The 12,563-nt window shown below is 37.7% G+C and overlaps 1 protein-coding gene across 4 annotated transcripts in view; it reads right to left on the bottom strand.

Moving 5' to 3' along the window:
• Positions 1–4,817: 4,817 nt before the first annotated feature.
• The window catches only part of TTC13 (tetratricopeptide repeat domain 13), a 41,987-nt gene continuing 34,241 nt past the window's right edge, over positions 4,818–12,563 (bottom strand). For 3 of the 4 annotated variants that reach the window (XM_065631258.1, XM_065631259.1, XM_065631260.1), the window contains exons 19-23: positions 11,552–11,687; positions 10,790–10,869; positions 9,543–9,621; positions 8,031–8,110; positions 4,818–4,961 (exon numbers count right to left, since the gene is read on the bottom strand). In XM_065631258.1, the coding sequence (XP_065487330.1) occupies positions 4,838–4,961; positions 8,031–8,110; positions 9,543–9,621; positions 10,790–10,869; positions 11,552–11,687 (499 nt within the window). In that variant the 3' untranslated portion in view covers positions 4,818–4,837. Of the gene's footprint in view, positions 4,962–8,030; positions 8,111–8,883; positions 8,939–9,542; positions 9,622–10,789; positions 10,870–11,551; positions 11,688–12,563 lie in introns of those variants that run through there. The other variant, XM_065631261.1, reaches the window with a different exon arrangement.

Below are 12,563 nucleotides of genomic sequence, written 5' to 3'. Positions count from 1 at the left end.
ATGTTTCATTGCTAAACTGTTCCAACTTTCTGAAATCTAGTTGCAAGCATTAGGACCAGCTTGTGTCAAGAGCAGGGTTCTGTTTAGCCTTAACTCTTTTCTCTGAATCTATTTTTCCGACTAATGTACTTCCAGGGAGATCCTGCATTAAGTCAGCCTTTGCTCCAGCACCTTGCTCGTTCTGTTGGCCCTCCTCCCTGCTTGGTGCTGTCTGAAGTCATCTTTATTGACCACGGGTGACTGGAGTTGTCCACCAGAACTCCCCAGTACATCAGTATTGCAGCAGACACCCCATCAGAGCTGTGTAACATCTTTTTAAAAAACCTTGACTATCTTTCCTAGCATGTGCGAGGGTTTCTATATGTCTTTTCCACAGCTGTCTGATCATAGCGAATTTTATTAGTTGCAACTTCAATTACACAAACTTGGAACTCAGTATCTGGAAATTACAAAATAATTCGGTGAAATTGTATCCAATAAAATCATTTCAGGTACTTTCAAATGTTGAGTTCTCCTTTCCTGCTATTCTGTGCTTCATTTTATTAACACACCCAAACTTTCCATAACTTGCAAACCTTATTAACAAACCACACTACTAACCTCAGCTTGCCTGGAAGCCCACCACCTTGTTTCTCCCTTTCAGACAGCTCCTCTGCCCTGTACAAGTGCTCTCCTTTCCTGTACCAAATCCTAACTTATTGTGTAGTACCTCAACAAATGCTTTGCCAAACTCCCAGAAGACCCCCAAGCTCTCCTTGGTGAGGAAGCTTAGTTCCTTTCCAAAAAAAAAAAAATCAAACCAAGTGTGGCCAAAACAGGTAAATATCTCAGAAGATTTATCTTGAAACTAAATCTATTTTGCCTTTTGTCCTAGGTAGGTGCACGGGGGATTTTTATTATCTTCAAAATATATTATGAAGTCACAAAATATTGAGGTTCAGATTAATGGGTTTTCATTGTTTAGCCTATTTTTTCCTCATTCTGCTTTATTTAATATTATTCTTAACAGATAAATGGTTGGGGCTGCAATACATTAATGTTCCCATTTAAGAGTTCAAATGATATTGCTAGACCAGCTGTCTACGATGACACAGAAGAGGATGGAAAATGATAATTAGATTTCTCCACATATTGGTTCTTCGGTAATTAAGAGCTCTCCAAGTCATCACATACCAGCCCAGTTATATAATCCTGTTCCGTTTGTTAAACTTGTTTGAGAGCATTTGACTTGAGCTCGTTTTCTTTCTTAGTCATCTGTATCATGCCCAGAAAAACAAGCCTTTGAAACATGCATACACGCACACACACACTCACAGAGGTGTAATACATGTTACACCTTACCCTCCCTGATTGCCCATTAATATCATCTTTTTGTCCGTCAGCAGGAAGATGGGTATGAAGTCAATCACAGGAGTACAGAAAATGAGAAGGAAACCTGGACAGCTGTACACAGTTTGTTTGTCCAGGGAATTTTCTTCTTCCTCCACCTCTTGTCTAATCCCTAAAACAAGAAACCTCTTCTCTTATTTTCTAGCTGCCAACACAGATTTCCCCTTTCTCAATTAATAATACAAGGTAAAAGAAAACTTTCAGGTTTAAAAGAAAGTTTGTACTATTAGAATACAATCAAGGCATAAAGTTAGGCATCTCTTCCCGGTTGTCCATTAGGCAGGCAGAAAACAACAATTCCTTTCCTCCATAATGAAAGCTACCACAGGTTTCTGAAACTTCTAGACCTTTAAACAGAAGGCACCAGAGGAGCAAACCATGCTTATTTCCAGTGTGCAAAGGGAAGGTATTCAAGCAAAAGAATGGTGGGAAAACACCTTTGTCACAATTGAACAGCTTTCAATGAAAATGCACAAGCCTCTTACATGGAAAGAAACACCTACTTTCATCCTTTACACAAATTCTGATCAATAAAGTCTAAAATGCATGCTCATTAGTACCAGCCAAACAGGTGGTCAAATTTGCCTTTATCATGGTTTGGTTAATGAACCTTAGGTCTGCGTAAGAAATTCTGCTTCTATATTTTTTTTTTCTGATGAATTACTTACTCAAAATTATACCTATACTTCCAAATGCTTAGTAACATTACAAGTGCATTAGTGCTGACTAATAACTAAGAACTTGGATTCCAAACAGATGTTTTCCCAGTTTTCTAGATCTCCTTGCATTTTGGGCACCCATCTCTAATGCATCCCCTGATCAGATATATGTACCTAAACTTACTTAATAATTTCCCCTGCAAACAAACAGGTGAAGAGAAAAATAGGCTTTAGGAAAAACGGGCACAGCACTTGTTTTCTGATATTTGCAAAACAAATGTTGATTTCTACAGTTCAAGATATTTCACATTAGATATTCTTCCCTTGGCTGGGAGTTGGGTCACTATTTTTTAATCAAATCTACCATGTTATCACTGTAGCTCCAGTACAGTTCGTGCAAATTTTGAAATAGATTCTAGACCTACTGTCAGACATACGAGAATCAGGATTAAAAACATCTAACAAAAAAATCTGCTTCCTATTCTATCCCCTGCCTTTGTACAACATTGTTTCTGCTGTGCTTACAAGTCTGGTTAACAGTACTCCACCTCAGCATGGAGAAAGTTAATAAAGTAACAGCACTTGTTCTTAGGGAGGAAGAGTTACTACACAGACAGCAACATTTGTTTCAGCAATAGATGATAAAAAGCATTAAGTGCAAGGAAGGCACATTCATTCCCTACCCTTGTATTTTCAACATACAATCTTATAGTCTAAGAGTGCATGAAAAATATTTCCCAAGGGTATATGTGCACCACTGGTTTAATTTGAATCGTGAGCACAGTTTCGAAGCGATTCTCATTTTCTCCACTTACCATGTTTCCGTTCACAGTGCAGAGGTTTCAAAATACACATTGTTTCATCCAAAAGACATCCAACCTGGAAGATGCATTTGCTCACATGCACTCCAAAAGCAATGAGCGGCCAGTTCACGAACTAGACAAGCAGAGAGAAGTAAAAGCTCTGAAATGCAAATAGTGTGGCAAGTGAGCTGCTCATACTGGGTGGGATGCATTGGTTGCTCATGTAGATGTAGTATGCACCCACTTTCCAGGACTCATTTTCTATCTCAATGAAAATCTTTCAAAAGTGTAAACACTCAGGTCTTTAGCTACCCATGGCTGTCCTATTCTGCCAGTGATCAAGGTAACAAGTAGAGAAACCTAACTTTAAATCAACAGGGCTTTTCCTATAATGGATGTCAGTATTGACTGCGGCTTCTAACTAACCTTGTGACACTTCCCACCCCCTAAACTTAAATACACACACATATATAGAGAATCCACTTTGAATTTGATATTACTTGTGTGGATAATCAAGAAGACCCTCCATTTAATAAATCCACCCTGTTTTCAGTCCCACTATTAAAGCAGGTCACCTATATCAGCATTCCTGATGCTTTCCTGCATTTCTTTCTTCATTAAAGAGGGGATTGAGACTGCCCTGTGCTGTAGGCAGAAGAAAGCAACCACACCACTGCTATTGGTACACAGGGGGTATGCAGAGTGCTCTCTCCTCTCCCTTGGTAAGTAACTTATTCTTTAGCATATCTTACATTACATGGTTAAGACAGATATTTGCAATTGCCCAACAAAGCCCTAACCTCTGGAAAACTGGAAGGAAGCAAAGTAAAGAATAGAGTACTTGTGTAAAAGACGACAGCGACATAATCTCAGTTTAGACCATCAGTATTAAACAAGCCAAAAGCTGTACCCAAAACAGAACAGTCTTGTACACTTTCTGAAATGCTGCATATTCAAGCAGGAAAAAAAAAAAAAAAGTTGATCAAAACCACTGAGGAAACCAGACATTTGCCTCACCGTTTCTTGCTGGTTCTGAAATCACTTAACCTGATCTAGAGCTCTAAAGTCACAGAGCTCAAGCTAAAATGAATATAATTCAGTTAGGACACACTAGAAATATCATCACTATTACAATCAGAAATTGGTTCACAGTACTGCCCATGTTGTTTGAGCTGCATTAGGCCTGCCTTGCAGGAAGCCTGTATTTCCAGAGCACTGCCGGGCCCTTCCGACGAAAACACCTCAGGAAGCCCCAGCTGCTGTCCCAACACACTGTCAATGCCATGGTACCTACTGCCAACCACCACCGAGGAACACTTGGGAAGGGAGACTGATGTACAGTTGCCATGTTTCTGACATTTACTCACCAAGAGTCTTAACTCCAAAAATGTCATTTGTTTGTTTATGTTTCCAAGTGATGTTTTCCTGAAACCCATTCTTTTAAGCTGACATCTGTTCCTTCACTGGATTGCATTATATGAAATGGCTGTGCATTTACCAATTACTTACACATGTACGGCTCACAAAGTTTTCCAGGCAGAAGGCAGAAGCTTTGAAAAAAAAAACAAACAAAAAAACCCACCAAACAAAAAACCAAATAGGAAGTAGTATAGTGGTATCTCCAATGCAGATTACTTTTTTTTTTCCAAATAAATTTTCACCTGCAGTATGTTCCAATCATAACTGTGAGGGAAGTTTTATTACTCTTTGGTTTCACCTCTGAACAACTGTATTTCCTGTATACCTCAATACAATAAATCAGCTGTTTTACTTCTTTTTTCTTTTTTCCTTTCTTTCCTTTTGGTCACAGAAGGATTCCTGTTAATCTAGTGATAACTGATCAAGTAAGTTTACTCTATTAAAAAACAAAACCAAACAAAAAACCCAAAACAAAACAAAAAAACCAAAACCCCAAACATTTTTACCATAATTTCCTCTTCAAAATAATGTAAGAAGCAGTACCTCTTCACCTTTTATTCGTATAAATTATACAACAACTATAGTTTTTTTTAGACAATGAGACGAATCTGTATTTAGTACTTCAATCATCGTTCTCAGGGTTGGAAAAGTCTCTGATACTGATGGTAGGCTCTTGTAAGAAGGTGAAATACTGAAAAACGAGGAAAAAAAAAAGAAAATTATCTTTCGCTGAGTTTTATGATTTACCTGGAAGTTAACACATTAGCTTATACTTCACTTCATCCCCTTCTCCAACAAATTTAGGACCTGAAGTCAAGAATCTGTTGCCCACAACCAGCTCTTACTTCTCACGACTTCTCACTCATTATACAGTATAAAAATAATGACTACATGAAAAAGCCTTTGGAAGTATCAGAAGTTAACACAAAATTTTATTGCTTTAATGCTTCAAGTCTTACTTACCTTTCCCACTATTATTCTTCTACCACAGACAAATTAGCCATTCAGGTTAATTATCTTCACATTATTACTTCATGTCTTTTGGGCTGTGGTTCTATAGATATTTTTCTCAGCATCAAGCAAAGTCAACTTTAGCATTTTCTCCACTCTGGCTCATTCCTCACCCATTATACATCTCTCATTTGAGCCAGCAATACTATCTGTGGGACTATGCTATGAAATGGTCTCTGTTAAAAATAAATTTTGGTTTTGGCAAGGTTACTTTTAACACAAATCAGTTCCCTGATCTGGTTTGCTATGGATTCTCAAAAGTTTCAACAGTACATCTGAGAGGGTCGCAAATTCACAGGTAGAGTTGAAATGGCTTAAGTTGACTTTGCTTCCAAAAGAGAAGCTCCCCTTTGGTAAAGATGTGTCTTTAGAGAGGAAAAAACCAACCAACCAAAACCAAACCAAACCAAAAATACAAAAAACCCCAGAGGATTAAGAAAGAAGTAGTGTATATAAATTAGATTTACAGTAAAAAATTGTGTGTACCATAAATATTTTATGTTTCAAAGACAACCAAGTCACAACATTTGTGCAGACTACTTTTAATAAAAAAACACAACTTACTACACTGTAGTTTAAAAATGTCACTCCTTAACAAAAGTTGAATTTTCCTACATTTACATTTAGATTTTTAACCTGAGTCTGACAAAGATGTCCTTGAGTCTTCTTAATGGCCTTCTTCATTTAGAAAGATTTCATAGTCTAGTGAAATTCACTAGGCTGAGAACCACCGATAATGAAGTTAAACACCACTAACTGGTGTGAGATATTCAGCACTAACAGCAGCTGCAGAATTCCTCAGGCTCTCAGAGTAACTCAGGTGGTACCAGACCTCAGGAGGTCCACGATCTAACATCCTGCTCAAAGCAAGGTCAACTGTAAATCAGACCAGGGTGTCAGGGCTTTATCCTGTCAGGTCTCGAAAACCTTCAGGGATGGAGACTGCACAGCCTCTCTGGGCAGCTTCACTGCTTGACTGCCCTCAGGGTGAAAAGATGATGCTCAGTTTGAACCTCGTTTCAACTCACACATGTTGCCTTTTGCCATCCCACCAAGCACTGCCCAGCTCTATTTCTCACTACTCACAGGTACCACTAAGCTGCTGTTAGGTCAAAGCCTTCTCCAGGCTGAACAAGCCCAGCTAACTCCTGTTAAGGCATGTGCTCCAGCTCCCTGACTATCACGGTGGCTCCCTTCTGAATTTGCTCCAGTTTATCAGTCTTCACTGCAGCCTCCCCCAAAGAGGACGCAGTATTCTAGGTGTGGTCTAAAGTGCTGATGACCCCCTAAATGTGATTATCCAAACAGCTTTTTACCCATCTACCTTGTCCACTCATCTAGACCATAATGTGCTGTCTCGGTATGAGGTATTGAGGGAGTACCTGCTGAAGTAAAAATAAGCAACATCAACTGCTCTCCTCTCATCACCAAATCTCGTTGTTTTATCACAGAAAGCAATCATACTAGGTCACACAACATTTGGTAAAGCCATGTTGGCTGCCCCTAGTCACCTTGTCCTTCACATACCCTGAAATACTTTCCTAGAGGACTCACTTCATGGCTTTACCAGGGACCAAAGTGAGGCTGACCAGCCTATAGTTTCCCTGGGTTGTCCTTCACAGAATCACAGAATGTTAGGGATTGGAAGGGACCTCGAAAGATCATCTAGTCCAATCCCCCTGCCAGAGCAGGAACACCTAGGTGAGGTTACACAGGAAGGCGTCCAGGCGGGTTTTGAATGTCTCCAGAGAAGGAGAATCCACAACCTCCCTGGGCAGCCTGTTCCAGTGTTCCGTCACCCTCACTGAGAAGAAGTTTCTTCTCACATTTAAGTGGAACCTCTTGTGTTCCAGCTTGAACCCATTACCCCTTGTCTTACTGTTGGTTGTCACCGAGAAGAGCCTGGCTCCATCCTCGTGACACCCACCCTTTATATATTTATAAACATTGATGAGGTCACCCCTCAGTCTCCTCTTCTCCAAGCTAAAGAGACCCAGCTCCCTCAGCCTTTCCTCATAAGGGGGATGCTCCACTCCATCATCTTTGTGGCCCTGCGCTGGACTCTCTCCAGCAGTTCCCTGTCCTTCTTGAACTGAGGGGCCCAGAACTGGACACAATATTCCAGATGACGTCTCACCAGGGCAGAGTAGAGGGGAAGGAGAACCTCTCTCGACCTACTAGTCCTTCTGGCCTTCTTGAAGGTGGTTGCAAGATTTCTTTTCCTGCATTCACCAAGAATGTCCCCAGATGTGCACAACCTTTCACAGATTATAGACAACCTTGTAAGAGCATCGGCCAGTTCTCTCAGTACCCTTTAAGTGTCTTGACCCTGACTTGAAGGAGGCTGAAACTGGTTTTGTCTCTGACCGAATTTTTAGATTTTGTATGCAGAATAACCAATAAGGGACACATCAAATGCAGCAGATTCATAATATTGACAAGGAATTAATGTGCTCAGTATTAAAAAAAATCAACTTATATGAAAATAAAAATTTTAAAGCTTCATACAAAGTCATGCAGTTATATTAAGTTCTGTATATTCAAAACTTCCATCTACTTTGAATATACTTATTCTTCAAATTAAAATAGCACTAAAGAATAAGTAAACACTAAACAGTGTTAAAAAATAGATTGGATCACTTACTAAACTCTTAACTTTTAAGTAGCATTTTTTAGTATAGGTTTAAATTTTTCATATAAAGTCTTTCATATTTTATTTCCTCACCCTCATCTGAACAAAAAGATTTACCTTTTTAGATTCATCCAGCTCCTTGCTATTTTGCTGAAAGCTTCAGACCCTGGTGCTGTCATTGCTTCAAAATCAACCAGCTGAAAATGCAACAAAATAAAAAAGATCTTATGAAATTAGAGAAGTTTTAAGTTCTCTAATTTCAGGAAGCTAATCCTTAAATATTCTTAACACATAAATTCAACTTTAAAAACATATCCTTTTGTAACAAAATCCAGTTATTTAATTTTTTTTATCTTTTTACAAGATGTTTATACTAATGGGTCAGTGCCAGAAAATATTGACTGTCTTCAGCCCTTTATTACAATATCCAAATAAAATTGGGATATTTCTCATTTCTATAGACTGTATTCTGCAAAATATTGTGTCACATGATTGCTAGATAGATATTGGACTTCCCAGACTCTGTATTACTTCTTTCCACAGTGGGTTTTCAGATAAGCTTGACGACATATAGCCAAGAACTCTGTGCAAATTCATGTCTACAGATGAAAATAAGTTTTCGGCAGAATGACATTCAGTCAAAAACAGTTGGTTCACTAGTACTGAAACATTTAAGCTGACGAGTCTGTGGTTCAGTGAACTTTGGCTGCATTCAAGGAAGGATTCTGAGAGCATGCTAACTGTGGTTCTTGGTAAGACAGGAGTAAGCTTACTAACTAGTATGTGCCCAGACTACTTTGTCCCTCATCACCGGTTTGGAAGTCAGCATGCATAGAAGGCACTGAAACTCTCTGTGGGTCTGCACACCCCACCAAAACTGATACTGGAAGCTACACTGGCCATGGCTACTGACTGACCTGCCAGGCAGTAACAGGACTCTTGACTGCTGGGCACCTTTGTCTTCAAAGTAGTCTGATAACGCATGCTGTCATATGCTTGGGACCAGAAATACCCTTCTAAGGAATCTGGCAAAAACACAAACCAAACCAAAATCCCAGTTTCATTCAACTGGGGAAAAAAATTTCTTCCCGATGGTGAAAACTTCTCTAAAAAATGGTTTGTTCCAATTCATGCAACTCTGTTTCAGGAAAAATCCTCAAATATAAAAATGTCCCCAAAGCCTCCTTCAAGTCAGAAATCCTCCTTGTTAGTAATGCCAAAACTCTGCTTGCCTGCATAAAATCAGTCAGCAAAATGCACTACCCTATTGAGACCTAAGAAGATGCATAAGAAAACTCACCTAAGTCTTTCACCTTAGCTTGAACTCCCACAGAAAGGTGAAGATACTGGCTTAACGGCATACTGAAAAGGAGCTTTCTTGCTACTAAGCAACGGCAGTTTGCTCTTAAAAGCTGCTAGGAGTTTATTATACTGAAAGGACAAACTTATTGTCAGGGCTTTCTAGAACAAAAGGGAAAGTTGCTCTTTCTTCAGTGAACACCCTAGGATGCAGCTAACTCATCTTCAGTAAACATGTGTGCAACTTCTCTTCATTCTTACAGCTCCTTCCTTGCATTTACAAGTATTGCTTCCTCCATCAAGGCTGAACCAGTGTATTCTGATACTTACCTTTCCTTTAGGGATTTTTCCTGATACTTCTTTTCCACTTGCCATTAGTGCTCCCATGATCACTGAATAAGCTATCACACTAAGGAAAAAAAAAAAAAAAAAAAAAAAATCAAACAAACGAAGTACAGTAAGTCTTTCCATAATGCTATTTTAGTCTACAAAACAAACAGGATATAGTATTGTTTCACAGAAGGTTAGTAGAAATTACAGTGCTAGTTACTTTATTTTAGAAGTAAAACCAAGCATGAAACACTTAAAAAGTGCAACCACTGTTACCTTCCAACACCACTGGAATGAAGCTATGATCCTATGGAGTCTGAATACTGAAGAGCACTGTTTCTACAGTAGTCAGAATCATAATTTCAGACTTACAAGTTCTTAAGACTCCACAGAGCTAAACACAAAGCAAACTCCTGTTCCCAAGCAGCTTAGCTGTAGCCCACAAGAGTTTATGAACTCTAGTGATACAGAGCTACAGGCACGGTAAAGCTGTTCAGTCACTTAACTTTTTAAAAAAATCTAACTTAATTTTTTTAAATTGTGAAACTCAAGACAGATCTGTTAATTTTTACATTCTATAAGATCAAAGTCTGATTATAAAAATGAAGTATCAGGATTTTTAAACGTTTTATTTTCTACTGAACTGTATTTAATAATAAGTTTAAAGACCTTAAGTGCTTTGTGGAACAGAGATTCATAATAGACTTAGATGTAGCCAGGTTTGAATTAAACTAGAATTTCAGTTGAAGAGATCTGCAACATATAGGACTTTATTCTAGGGTTTCATTTGGTGACCCTAACAGTTGCAATAATTTACTAAAATAATATTTTAGTGTATTTTCTTAAAATAACTTATCTCAAAGTACATTTAATCTCAAACGTGTTTTGATAAACCTTCTTGAATGACATTACAGTGGCATAATATGGATTAAGAACTCCAGCATTATAATTTAAAAATGACACTTTTCAATCTGTGAGCTAAAGTCTATAAATACCAACTACTCATAAATTTAAAAATACATGCAGCTATGAATAGTTACCATCAGCAATTACAAACTAGCTTTCAAAACAGTATGAAGTCAGTACCCATCAAGACAGCACAAAATGAGAGACTGTGCAGGACACACAGCTCAACCCAGAGCTTTTTTTAGCTTTTTTAATATTTAAAATATATTAAGATACTGCAACAAATGGACATTTACAGCGTGCATCCAAAATAACAAGACATAATAAAGACAATCACTAACCTAGATCCTCTGGAAAGTGGCATTAAATTATAGAAGTAATAAACCAATGATAGGATCAAGTTGCAAACAGCATCTACTTCCTAAGCAAGGGGAAAAAAAAGTGAATTAAAGAAAATTTAATAGCCAGGTAATACCATATAAAGGAATACATATTGGAAAGTCTTACAGAACCATTTCAAATGCGAAAAATGTCAAGCTGAGAAGTTGAAGTCTGATCAAAAGATGGTTAAGCAAATTGTTTTGTTATATCTTTATAATTTAGCTGAAACTTACTTCAGATACATTGTTAAAGGTTGAGAAATGGAAAGCACAAGCTCAAATGTAGTCAGACTCTCATTGCAATACTAATAATCAACACAAACACAATTCTAGTGCTTGTCATGAATTTGTGTTGCTTCCCATCTTCTATGTAGCCACCATGAGCCAAATCCTAAGCAGAGCTTATAAGGATGATGAAACAGTGAACACAGACCCGTGACAAAAATAAATAAAATAGGGAGGGGATGAAAAAGAAAAAGGAACACACTGATATTGAGATCTTGTCTGGACTCTCTATAACTGCAGCAAAGCATATCAAATTTTGAAGTAACAGAATTATGGCAACTGCTTATGGTATTTGTTGTAATTGGGTTTAAACGAACTCGATTTTATTACTTAAGATCCCTTTCAAAAGTTATTAGAACAAGGACTATTAAACAGAAGGTATAAAAACATAATCAAATTTTATCAAGGAATCCCTAATTTCCATTAAAACAGCCTTACCCCCAGCTCTGCAGACAGAATTAGAACTTTTCCTTTAGCTGTTAGATCCTTATATAGTGCATCTATTTCTGCATGATACAGCTGTGTTCTCTCTTCTGTTGTCTGAGTTTCTACTGAAAATAGTATGTTCCCCACCCTATCAAGTAGATGAAACAAAAAAGGAGGTAAGAATTTTTTTGAACAGAACTTGATACATAATCTAATATCCAGAGTGAGTTACAGATGTACTACAGTTAAACAGCACATCATAACCTTTTCCCTATAATTTTTCCTTAAACTGGATATAATGTGCACTGCCTCCCTTTTAGGAAAAAAAAAAAACCAACAAAAAACATCAACCAAAAAAACCCCCCCCACACACACACAAAAAACCCCCACTGAGTTAAAAACATTTTGTCCTGTTGTGTGTCTGAAAAAAATACGTAAAGATTGCTGTCTAAACACAGATGAAGTATTTCAATTGAAGAATACCTGACAAGCATTAGTGTTTCACTCAAAGTGTAGGTAAAAAAAAAAAAAAGTAAATATCTTCATGGGCTTGAGATTTTTCTATGGACTGTAAAGTGTAGTTTTGTTAACTTTTAAACTACCAAAATGTTTTGGTATAAAAGGATAGTTACAAACTATGGATCAAAACAGACTGACTGATACAGAACAAAGTTTGTGCAGAACAATGTTAGATCATTTTACTGACACCAAAATATTTTCCCCCAAACAGTGAGGCCATATATTGAATGCCATTTCACTGTGTACAGGCATATGATTTAGAATGCAAAATTAAAAACCAAGAGATACATTAACATTCTATTATAAAAGAGAAGTTTGGCTTCCATGCCACTCATTGGAAGCATACAAGTTTTGGGAAAAATTTCCAATGCATAGAATTTTAAAACATATAAGTCAAATTTTCAGTTAGTAGTAAGACAGAGCTTCTGAGCCTCAGATTATTGCTCATTCTTCAGGAGAACAAGAAGCCAGTATCCATGAAGTGAGAAATTTACTACCTCACCCA

This window comes from Caloenas nicobarica, chromosome 3 (assembly GCF_036013445.1).
Source record: "Caloenas nicobarica isolate bCalNic1 chromosome 3, bCalNic1.hap1, whole genome shotgun sequence".
Classification (NCBI taxonomy): domain Eukaryota; kingdom Metazoa; phylum Chordata; class Aves; order Columbiformes; family Columbidae; genus Caloenas; species Caloenas nicobarica.
The sequence above is the reverse complement of the archived record's forward strand: the minus strand, read 5'-3'. Positions and strand labels throughout refer to the sequence as shown.